The following is a 12429-nucleotide window of genomic DNA, read 5'->3' as shown; positions in this document are numbered from 1 at the left end:
GATGATTAGTTTCTATCTATGCTTTACCTGATCATTTGTACAGACAGGAGTGGCTGCTTTAAATTTTTTGCGATAAAATCAATCAATCAATGTTCCGGTACTTACACCCATCAACACGCTCCATAATATAAGTTTTAAGGTTATGTATTATGTTATTTCCTCTGCAGAATGTAAACCTTTAACCACCTCTGTTTGACATGTTCAACATATCCCATAGCGATCTAATCAGTGAGCAAGCACATTATACATATAATAAATCACATTTTTATGACATTATACTGACCTAAAAACTAGTTTTTTCCCCTCAATATTTAAATTTTATATTTTAATAATAATACTAATACATTTTTATTTGAAATGCGCTTTATATTTCAAAGAAATCTCAAAGTGCTATTGTTGTTAATAGAGGAATACTGTGTGCATGTAATCATAGTGACTGATGCCTAGTGTTATTGCTTTTTACTGCCTAGTGTTTTTAAGGGTGTCTCAACTCTGATCCCTATCCCATTTAGGAAGTTTTCAGTCTTCCCACTAAATCGTGATGCATCTATACAACTTTCCTGTTTTATAATGTATGTAGTTAAGGCTGGCTCAGGCTTGCCCTCAATCATCATCATCATCATCTTCGTTATACTGCCAAAGGCTTTTAGTCTTCATACGGTTTGACTCATTCAAACTTTGAACAATTTGTCACTAGATATCTTGCACAAACACGTACCGCCCACAGATGATTTCATTCAACTTCCAGGAAACAGCGGAAACAATTAGATTTCTGTCAGAAGATCTGCGTTCTTTTTAGGTGGATCTCTTGGACTCGGATCAGATTGATGTTTGTGTGAACGTCTTCAGGTTTTCATGCGCGTCCTTTTGTGAATCGTGAAGAGCAAACGACTGTGGTGATGCTCGCTCACTCAAAACGTACAATAGAAAAATCACGTTGCAGCTTAGAGATGGTCCTTTTTTTTGTAAGAGAGCAGAGGAAATGGCTCATGGCTGTGTGGCTGACAAGTGTAGTGATTGGGATAGATACGCCATTGTGAGCGGCAGCCTCACGTACAAGTAGTGGGAGGGAAGCTTTCTCTCTTTCACGCTATCTCTTTTCTTCTGGGTCGCCTTTTATGCCAAGAGGAGAAGCCAAGTTGGTTGCCTGCGTCTCTGATGTTGCTTCAGGGCCCTTTTGGAGCTGGCGGAGAGACAAGAGCCGCTTTTATCTGAAGATCCACGTCTCCTATACACCTCCTCCATTGCTCTCTCCCGTGCTCGTTACAGGGAAAGCCTGTTAGCTCCGGCGTGTCCCCAAGAACAGAGCTGTTAGTTTCGGCTTCCCCCCTCAGCCCCACTCGATCTTTGCACACAAACTCTGCCGACTCCCTGTCTCGACTCAGTGGCATGACTGGAGTCTGAAGCTGTTGTCACAGTGTGAAATCCTTAAGAGAAAAAAAAAAAACTGAGGAGAAACCTTCTCTCCGGTTTGGGTAGCACACATCATATAGTCATGAAAAATGATGAGACTGAAGCATATCCGTGCATGCTATGCTAATTGCTGTCAAAGAAATGTAATTTAATGGAAATAGTTGTCGGGCTTTATTGCAAAGACAACATGTGATGTTTACTGTGGGTGTGAAATGCATCGGAAGTATGATTGGGAGAAACGGAAGAGCACAGCAGGAGGAAAATAACATATATACATGCTTAGTCTGCTGCATATTGTAAATTTCCGCCTTTGCAAAGACAATGCTGATTTTTATTTGGATCCTTGTCAGCAAGCTATTAATATAACAATGTCTTTATTGTGGTGACTTCATGATGAACTTTCAGTGTGTTCTAACAACACACTTAGAACTAGGGGTGTAACAGTACGCTACAAATCGGTACGTACCTCGGTTTTAAGGGCACCGTTTGGTTCATTTTTTGTACAGTAATGGAACAGAATGCAAAACACAATGCTGCTTAGCTTTTGTGTAAACACCTTTTTACATCTGTGTAATACTTGCTTTTATAGTCAGTATAGTTACTCCAGACCTCATTCACTGTGTGCAATATTAAGGCTCTAAATGCAACATACTAAGTTCTATGTGAAGTATTTCCATAATGCCTCATATTAACTCACTAGCAAGATCTCGTAATGTATAGACTGGTCATACGTATATCTCATCTCGTTTCATATTATCTACATACTGTATTGTATATATCTCTGGGAAAAACTGTTGATTTTGTTAATACTTGGGTTGTTTATATTGTTTATTTTTCTATATTGTGTATTTTGTACTGCTTAACTGATTCTGTACTCTTGCTGTACTCTTGTTTCAAACGAAACTTTTGCTTCTAACACTGTTAAAGAAACCAGTGTTACGTGAATTGATTTTTAGATGTTAGCTATTTTTAGCTCGATTTACATTTTCAGTTACAAGTACTTTGGAGCTGTTGATATATGTATAAATATATACAATCATTTATCTTTCTTTCATAATATACAGCAAAAATTGGCATTTTTCAGACATCATTGCAAATGGTGATTAATGATGATTAATTAATTTGAAAACCGCGATTAATCTCCCCTCCTTTTGAAAAACATTTTAGATCCTGCAAGAGAAAGAAACGGCGTGTATGCTTGGGCGACAAGGGCCAAAGTACAACATGACCTTCACACTCTATCAAAACACTGTGAGTAATCCGTGTGTGCATTATATATATTGTGTGTGTGTGTGTGTGTGTGTGTGTGTGTCATTGTCAGTTGCATGTCCCTACTTATATCATGTCAACTGTGAGTCTGTTTTTATTGCACATCCTAATTCTCCTTCTTTTGTTTCCACAATATTGTCGTTTTCAGTAAGTAAATTAAGCCTCCGGGGACGGTTTTGTGTGTAGAAGTCCATCATTTTACGGTCCATTATGGTCCGTATTTAAATCGTATGAAAACCGAGTGTGTCCAAGCGGCCCGGCTGCAGTGTCTGGTGACGTCTGAAATGTCAAAGCCACATCAGTTCTGGCTCTTAAATTCTGAGCCCTGCAACAGTGCCTTAGCTACATTTTCAAACGCCACCAAGATCACATTTTGAAGTGGGGTTCAGCCTCTGGCGAGCTGACGAAACCCAAGCGATTGTTTAATACAGCCGTGGTTGTGAATGACATGTTGAAAGAGTGTGACTAAAGACGCTCAAAGCATCTCACACAAATATAACCATCCATAGCGCTATTGTGAAGGAGGAGGGCGGGCGGGCATTGTTGTCATCGCCCGACTAACATATTGGAGTGTTTATATGGGATTCGTGTGCATTAGATAAAAAGGCGCTCTTGTTGTTCTGTGTCCTCTTGAGGCTTTTCATGGCTGTTTGACTATAACACTGATGACTCCGTCCACGTCCACCCTGCCTGTCGCTAAGCCCCCTTTCCATCCAGCCAAAATCCCCTCTATCGGCCAATTTGGGTCCAGAGGGAGAAAGATGCTCGGTGCTAAGCTCTTTTTAAAGACACTAAAAAGGAATGATGTCGGCAGTTTGGCTGGCAGAATGGTGCTTGTGCTGCCCTGAGTCTTCCCCTGCTGACTGAGGCCAAGAAAGCACATCCCAAAGAGAGCGCCAAACAAAAGCCTTTGCCTTTTTTTTTTTTTTTTTACAACACTATTTCCCTTCTCCTGTAGAAGAATTTTATATATTGCTCCGCTCCCTGAACATCGTAATCTGGTCTCAGATGAAGTTTCATTGTTTCTCATGAAGCCAATGACAGCTTAGCTGAGACGGAGTCGGTGTTGCCCTGTTTGGCTCTGTGAGAAAAGAACTGCTGAGAGAGAGGCGGGCGAGTACAATGGCGGGTTGGGGGCTTGTCTGCATTTCCGAAAATCTAAATCAGAGTGCTAAGGAAGAAGGGAGTGAGAGAATGAGTGGGAATCTGGGAAGCGTCCCAATGTTTCTTTAATGGCCGCCGGCTTCCGACGCTCTCAGCTTTTTGATTTTATTTGTGGTGTCGACTTCAGAAATTACTGTAATACATTGTAATATTTGATTTAATGATATTTGCAGAACTGCATTCCAACATGAAGCAAAGTCAGTGATGAGCGATAAAAGTGTGCAATCTGCTTTGTGTTGTACGTCTCCAGCCTCACGCGACTTTTAAGAAATCTTTGTTTGTTCGTCTCCAGCGCCAATGGATGAACCAATCGGGTCCGAGCTCAGGCGGAGCGCACACACGTGACCGTGAACCCAGACGTCCTGAGGACACTGATACGAGCTGGTGTGTCTGCCTGTCACACTATCTGTGTTGTGTCTCCGCACGTCTTATCTCGGGCTGCAGCTTAACCTTTGCAGGTGAACGAGTCGCAGGAATATAAATAAGAATAGGAATAAGCAGAAGGTAACCTAGCGAGCGTTGCTGACCCTGGCACTTTGGGAAATGTTGTGTGTTATTGGTGGACTTGCTCCATTGGGTCAGCTGACAGCAGACTTTACAGCAACTGAGGCGCTGTTTACACAGCAACCATGTACAGTCGTCCCTTGCACTTTCAGAGACTATGGCGTATTATTCGTGAAAAAGTATTGAAAGACAAAGGTACAGTATATGTAGTACTCTGGCCACCAGTCATCAGTAATGGTCCAATATTACTGAGACATAACTGTAGATTACCTTCATGCTGCATAGAGTCATGGCATGTCCAACATTTCTCCTCCGATTCAGTGTGGAAGTGGTATGTTTTTGAGTGCTTTGTCCATTTGAAACCCCCTTTTTCGATGCCACTTACCCTCATTAGGGCCCCGGGGGGCCTATCCCAGCTGACTTTGGGCAAGAGGCGGGGTACACCCTGGACTGGTTGAAAATATTAAATTTATTAATATTGAATCCTACTTGGTGGAAATCAACAAATCACGGTCGGGTCTGGAACCAATTAACCGCAATAAAAGAGGATGACTATAGTACACAAAATTATACATCCGTCCTGGACGCTGTAATGTGCATGCAAGGCCAGTAGTTGGCGACATCACAACTCTCATATTATTAACGACAAGCAGCCATAAAGCAACATCACCGCTCGTTATTCGTTGCTTGCTTCATTTAGTTTAGTTTATCCCAGTTCTCCGTCTGATGGGGATTTGTCACACTAGAGAATCGCTCTGTTGTTTGAAATCCAGACTGCAGGCTAATGGAAGTGATTTGCATCACTGCTAAATATCTGTACAAGGGGTTTTAATGTCAATCACAAGCTTATTAGCTAGAGCTCACCTTGAGCGACAACGACACCAGTCAAGAAGACGTGTCAGATTAATTGAACATGTGACATGTGTGCATATGTTTGTGTGTATAATGCTTGGCTTGTGGTAATATGAACATGTAACATTTTCTGTCTTCCCACTTTCTTATACTGCAGGAAGCAATGAAAGGGACCGAGATGCCAGCAACGTGAGCTATTTAACTTTATTTGACTTTTCCCAGATTTCCACTTTGTCCAGAAATTTCCATTGAATTTTTGCTACCTTTGGCAACCCATTCCCAACCATACCTTAAGGCTAATAATGTTCCACAACCCAGAAATTCTCACTTTGCTCATAATTCCTCAGTTTTTGTTTTGCATGTTACTTCAGCCTCACCCTTCCCTAGTATTTGTCATTATAGTCGTCCCTTCTATTATCATGACTAATTGATTCCAGACCCAACTGTGATGGGTGAATTTACGCATAGCTGGATTCAATATTAATAAATTTAATATTTTTCTAGTTAAAGCATATAAAACTTGTTTATGACTTTCTAAATAATCTATTTTTAAACCATTATTGGAGCCTCTTAGACATTAAATAACGCTCACTGTAATGTGCAGGCTACGGGATCACTGCAGCGACAGAAGAGACGGTAGCTGCTAGCATAGCAACTTACATGGCTTAATAGTTTAACTAGTTAGCCTCTCCAATTTACTTATTCTAAAGTGTTTCAAGTGGGGATGAAGTACAACATAAGAAGCCAAAACCTTACCACTTCCACATGGAATGGGAGGAGAACTATGTTGGGTCAGACATACCGTGACCGACTACATACAGTGTGATGGTAATCTAATCAAATGTCAAATACAAATTTTTATATCTACTGACCAGAATACTACATATGACATGTTTTTCAATATTCCTAATAGATAATATAGCGTGAGGGAGCGTGATGTAGCGACTGTGTTTAGATACGCTTATGATATAAATGATCTTTTACTGTATGTGCCTACTGATACAGTGTTTATCTCTCAGGTGGATGACAACCTCGGGATGGTTCGACTGCTTCATCTGCAACCCATTTAATTACAAGAAGTTTTGTTAATCGTCATTGTTATCATAGATTAAAATGGACTTCAAAATGCTAATTGCTTCCATGGAAGACAAGTCGTCCACTGATGATGATGCAGCATCAGGACCAACTCAGTGTCTTTTCAATCCCAAGGTGGCCAGACTATGAAGGTCTTCTTCTTAACTATGGACTTCAGCATTCATGCCCAAGACATCGGACATCACCGGTCGATGTGTAGTGATTGTCTTCTTCCACACTAAACTCAGTATGTTTTTGGGACACATATTACTAGGTCTTAGAGACCTGAATGCAATTTGAAGCAAACGGCAGCTTTTACCTTGCAAAGATGCTATTAATCATCCTATATTATAAACCATTTAATATATTTCCATCCCTGAAACTCAATGTTCCTCAAGGTGTGTGTGCGTGTGTGTGTGTGTGTGTGTGTGTGTGTGTGTGTGTGTGTGTGTGTGTGAGAGGGAGTCTGTGTGCGTGTCGAGCGAGATTACGGGCCACAGTTTTATTCATGAATAGGAGCCAAGCAGCGACTTTAAAGCGTGGCGCCGAGCCCCTTTCCTGAACAGCCGCCATGCTCGTGTCAGAGCTGTCGACGCGGCGCGCTCAGCGGCTAATCTGACAGCGCTGTGCGAGCCCTAATCCCTCACTGTATCCTAATCTATTTACTTTGCATTCTAAGAGGATTTCCATCCAAAAAAATATACAAGAAGCGATGTTGGAAATGGACAGAAGATCAGCGAGGATGCTTTTCTGCTCTTTTTCCCCCCCCCTTGTTTGTTTTGTTAGCTTTCAGAAAAAGAAAATTCATTGTATGTTTTCGGGGAGTCAATCCCCTGCGAGAGGGATGTCTGAAAGGAATTACATTTGTGACTGATACTAATACTTCTCTTATGTAAACATCCAAATGTGATATTTGGCTTGCCACGATGCAGTCACGCTGCACACTGCTGTCGCTGCTGCCTTCATTCACACCACTAATTCACAGAGCATCTCCTCATTGTTTGACCTGACAACTGCAAAATTGCTTAACAGCCGAGGACCGGCTCCTCTCTCGTCTCCCCCATCACCACCAGCACGCCGACAATGGCCCACACCGTAGACTTTTTGACATCCAAACACACAACAAGGCCAAGTGCTCTCCTCATCTCTGCTTTGAGCAATTTAAAAGCATAAATAATAATGAAGCTTCATTTCAAACATGGCCACCAGCTTCATTTTTTTTCCACCTGAGATGACTTGTCAGCCTATTAGCAGTGCAATTAACTACTGGGCTTGTTCATGTTTGGAAATGAAGGCAGCCTGCAGCACTTTGCAGCATCCTGGGATTTTATTTATTTGCTAGTTATTAGAGTAGAAACTGCTTATGTTGGAAGCCCTTCTTTGGCGAGCAGCTTCTCAAGTCCCGGTCTTCTTATTTAAAAAAAAAAGTGCCTGTTTTATATAATATATGAAAACAAGGAACAAAATATGCTCAATTGGAGAAAACCAATGTCCATAAGCTTCAGTAGGTTCAAAAATGCTTTGTCATTCTAATTATGTCATTCCTATTATCAAAGTCACAAATAAACGTGCCATCAAGAGTTAACTTGATTTTTCACTTATGTCGTCAACTTCTACTTCAGCCAGTCATTGGGGAATAGACCTTAACGGGTTCTACTTTTAATGACACCCACCCTCACCCGTCACGGCTTGCTTTGTTTGCCATATTTTTCTGAGCCAGCGACGTACAGTATGTCATGTACATTATTGAATGCATGAAACACAACACCTGAACAGGCCTTGTTCCTTCCCTGTCTCTGTGTTAGGTTTCCAACCGTCATGGCTTCCATAAGACAACACCAGCAATGTACTGTACTTCAACAATTGTGGTTTTACACCTGACTGTAGTAACATATATTGTTGGAAGGTGTTTATTTTGTGTTAATGTCACCCTTATTGAGTATGTGTCACCTTTAAATTCAAGTAAAATACCAATTACTTGTTTAAAATTAATAGTTTTGTTGGCCTATTTGTAGGTCACAAGTCAGCTGACGAGCGAGGAAACATGGCCGACACCTCAGACAGGCCGCGGACGCTCTGGCAGACGACCCCCACCAAACTAAACGGGAAGCTCCCGAAGCCCCGAAGTCTCCATTAAGCTTCCCCTGTGGGTAAATTGAAGACAAGTCCAAACGAAGGACTGGAGGTGCGTCCTGAGATGAGATGACTCAAGCCCCCACCCTGCTTATCCTGACGATTCCCAACAAGTTGTCAGACGGACAGAGTGGTCTTGTGAGGTCAGTCAAAAAAAGAAAACCAAAACAGGTGAGACCCCACCCGCATTCTCTTGTCTCATTTCCCATCAGACACTTCAAAGATGGAAGTGATTGGCAGTCACGGTGACCACTTCCTGTGGAAAGCCTAATTTGCTTTGATTTAATCACAATCAATTTTAGGAATGCTCTTTACCCTAAAATGGCTGCAGTCCCCAGCCCATTTTAATGGGTGGAGCTTGGCTCATACAAACATATGTCTTGATAAATAACTCAATGTGACTTTTTCCTGATTATGGAGTCGCCACAGCTGATCTTTTTGATCCGCATACTGATTTTTGGCTTGAGGTCTTTATATATTCCAGATGCCCTTCCTACCGATGATGCTTACTAGTGGAGATTCTAACCCAAGGCATCCACTCCAAAGTCCAGAACGCTACCGGAACGGGCTGGATGACAAGAGAGTTCACTCTATGCATCTGTCTCAACATCTGGGCATGTTGGATCTGTAGCTGAGTGTGAACCCTCATGTCAGTCTTTTCGTCTCTTTGTTCCTGTGGGTAGAGGCGGGGCCGCTGGCGAATGCACTCAGAGTGCTGCAAGTGAGCATCGAGAGGAGTAACAACCAAGCAAACACAAATATGAATGAAGGTTTCAAAGCCAAATACACAGACAAGCCGATATATTGCATTTGTTTGAACGTAGTAGTGGCGAAGAACGCAACCATCTGGTCCCAAAAACTGCCGCTCGAGGTCCAGCGGCGCCTTCGTCCTGACAGTCATCATTTACTAGGGCATTTGCGCAGCAAATGAAATATAAGCAAAACAGCACAAAATGGTGCACACGTACAGACAGCGTCTTTGTCAATGCACCTGCGTTATTATTACCATATATTATCATGACATGAATGGGAAAAATGGTCTCAAATAATGTTGCCAATATTGCTTATTGGCAATAATTTTTAGCACAGTTATCATCCAGCAAAATCTGTTATCTGTTATTGTGACACATGCACAATCACACATGGCAATATACGGAGGCCGGAAAAATTGTCACATTCATTTTCATTTATCGCATTTATTATCATTTTTGTGAGTGACAACACTGGTCACTGTTTGATAACCATACTCATCATCCCTGGATAGTAATGACAGTAATTGATTTGGGACAACTTGTCACTCAGAAACTTTACTCCTTAACGCCTTAAGAGTCGTGCTGATCACCGATTTTACAGCTCGAGGCTTTTAGCTCAATGGTTAGCATTGTCGACTCTCCCTGCTTTAAGCACACAGGGAGCTGGCTGGGGCATGGCGGTTACTATTTCCTAGCGGGTTGGGCGCTTCCATTGATGCCATAGTCAAAATGATCCAGATCCTCACCAAAATCTAAAGTCATCTTCCCCAGTCCCTAGAGTAGGTTGTGTTTGAGGAATGCATTCCTAATACATGCACATTTCTTCTCAATGATTCACCAGGATAGGAGGTGGCAGCGTTTCTGGAATGTTCTCAGCCAAGCGTGATTGGCTCATGTGTCGGCCTTCACGAGGAACCGGCAGCTCTGCCAGAATCCTGACCTTTGTGTGGCCTCCACTGGACTCGAAGGTACCGTACATAACACACTCACCTGCCTTAACATCACTTATACCCGAACATCCAATAAAAAAAAAATCTACTGTATGTGATACTTGGAATAGAGGTATTAATTGAATGGTTGTAGTTTGCAGTACTACTGTAGTGTTGGTGAGGTGTTTGCATTGCAGGCACCTTCATGAGGGCAAACAAGGCAAAAGTTCAACAAGCGTATTTAGTGTAAATACTGTGTAATATCTATACAGTATGGGCAGTCAATGTCAAGTGGAAACAATTAGCACATTTTCCTAAAAGTAAAAAACACCTTCCATATATGATATATATATATATATATATATATATATACACCATTTTAGTGGTTTTACTATCTTGAAATCTTTCAAGCAATTTGTCCAACTTGTTTTGAAATTTCATCGCACAATCCCATGTGCACAATGATGAGTGTATAGAGCATATGATGTTCTTTTAGCAACGCCAAGCTGTATACAGCTGAATGCTTATATCATGGTGTGTATTTGTGTCATGATGCAAGGTGCGGCCTCAGGAGATGAACACCCTAATAACAAGGTGTGCACAATTATTAGGCAACATTTTTTCCCTCAGACTAAATCAGAAAAAAATACATTTGGCAGACTCTGAAAAGTCAAATAGTGGAACAAATCTTAGAGCACCAAGTGACATTGGAAAGGACCATCAAGCGGTTTCCTGTCAATTTTTCATGTACTCATATTTGCATAATAATTATTCACACATTATATTAGAAAAACTACAGACTACAAGCACAAAGCTAATAACTGATTGAACATACAGTATTGTTAAATCAATGCATCTGGCACGGCCAATCAAAAATAAGCATGGTCATGTTATGCCCGTTCATTGGTTGTCATTAAGATATTTGAAAGTGACACTGAGAAAAGGTAGACGAAGAGCTACTTCTTCCTGTGTGAACACGACCAGCCCAAAGTGTTGCCCCACTCTCCAGCCAATCAGAAACAAGCATGAACAGAAATAGAGTGTCAACATTCATGCAGGCTTATATCTTCTTTTGCTCTTTTATCTTTGTTCAATTAAAAAAAAAAGTTAAATCTCTGATTGAGATGCCAAACACTCATGCAAACATGAGTCAAGTTCCATTTCACTTCCTGGAGAAATGTGAACAGAGTGCCATGCTTCTTCACTGCATAGGCCACAAGGCCAACATGTATGCTGTAGTACACCTATAGCCACAGAGCTACAGTATACACATGCATGGTTGTAATGTACTTTTAACATGATTTACTTTGTGTTTAGTTGGTATTCAATACATTTTCACCTTGCTAGAAATAATTTCTGATCACTTTAGTTTAGTTAAATGCTTGATTTGGACACATTAGTACAGCAGTCCATTACATTTAGCAGAGTTCATGATTAAATAGAAACTACAACTAATTTCACTTCGTTCAGGGTATTTTTTTTTAAATCTCTGCAATGTTTAAAGAATTTCACAGTACAAAAATATATTTTTTTAATCATACTAATGCTAAAATACAAAAAATTGAGCATGAAATTACAAAACTTTACTTAAATCTACATTTACTTGTCTCAGCATTTAATTTCAAATATTTTGATGCTGCAATTATTTTTACAGAACATATGTTTGATACCTGCTGTTCTCGTCAATGCCGCCTCACTGCAAATAACCTACTTTTGTCAGTGTAGTTTTATTTAATCTTTCATGAATGATCTTTTAGGGTAATATGAGAGATGTACTTGTCCATAATAAGTATAATTTTGTATCCTTATTCCCCACTTTTAATCCCACGTTTTAATGTTTGGCCTTTGACGGTTAATTAAACAACAGGGACATGATTTGGCGCAAACACGGTTGACGTCCTGCATGTTTATTCGCGCGTGCACGGCCGACACAACTTTTGATCAGGGATCAATCGTCTCTTTGAAAAAAGGAGTCATATCGTATCATTGACGCTTTGGAATTTTAGTTTAAACATAGTAGAAATAGTTTGTAATGTAGTAAACATTAATTAACTATATTGTCTGCAAATGTTAATTAAAGAAATTAAATTGTTTTTGCTTCCTCTTTACTCTCTCACTCCCTTTTTTGTCTAATGCGTTTGCTTGCAGGCCCTCATGCACACACACACATACACACTTCCATGCGACCCCCCTAACCTGCCCCACCTACGTAATTAGCGCATCAGCACCAGTGAAATTCCTGCAGGATATTTTTGTTAAGTCTTTTTCTTTCACGCTGCGTTCAGTGACGCCTCGATCAAATGAGCTCCAAGCAGAGCGTGGGATTAATGCCACAGCTT

General features: G+C 40.9%; 1 protein-coding gene across 9 annotated transcripts in view; it reads left to right on the top strand.

Annotated features, from left to right (window-relative positions):
• wdpcp (WD repeat containing planar cell polarity effector) overlaps positions 1–8401 on the top strand; it is a 77528-nt gene extending 69127 nt beyond the window's left edge. For 7 of the 9 annotated variants that reach the window (XM_058058182.2, XM_078787277.1, XM_058058181.2 and 4 more), the window contains 4 exons: positions 2581–2664; positions 4139–4230; positions 5360–5391; positions 6222–8269. In XM_058058182.2, coding sequence (XP_057914165.2) covers positions 2581–2664; positions 4139–4191 — 137 coding nt within the window. In that variant the 3' untranslated portion in view covers positions 4192–4230; positions 5360–5391; positions 6222–8269. Of the gene's footprint in view, positions 1–2580; positions 2665–4138; positions 4231–5359; positions 5392–6221; positions 8272–8291 lie in introns of those variants that run through there. The other 2 variants (XM_078787278.1, XM_078787279.1) reach the window with 2 other exon arrangements.
• Positions 8402–12429: the final 4028 nt, after the last annotated feature.

This window comes from Doryrhamphus excisus, linkage group LG20, assembly GCF_037039965.1.
Source record: "Doryrhamphus excisus strain RoL-2023G ecotype Guam linkage group LG20, RoL_Dexc_Guam_v1.1, whole genome shotgun sequence".
Taxonomy (NCBI): Eukaryota; Metazoa; Chordata; class Actinopteri; order Syngnathiformes; family Syngnathidae; genus Doryrhamphus; species Doryrhamphus excisus.
This window is presented reverse-complemented; position numbering and strand designations above follow the sequence as displayed.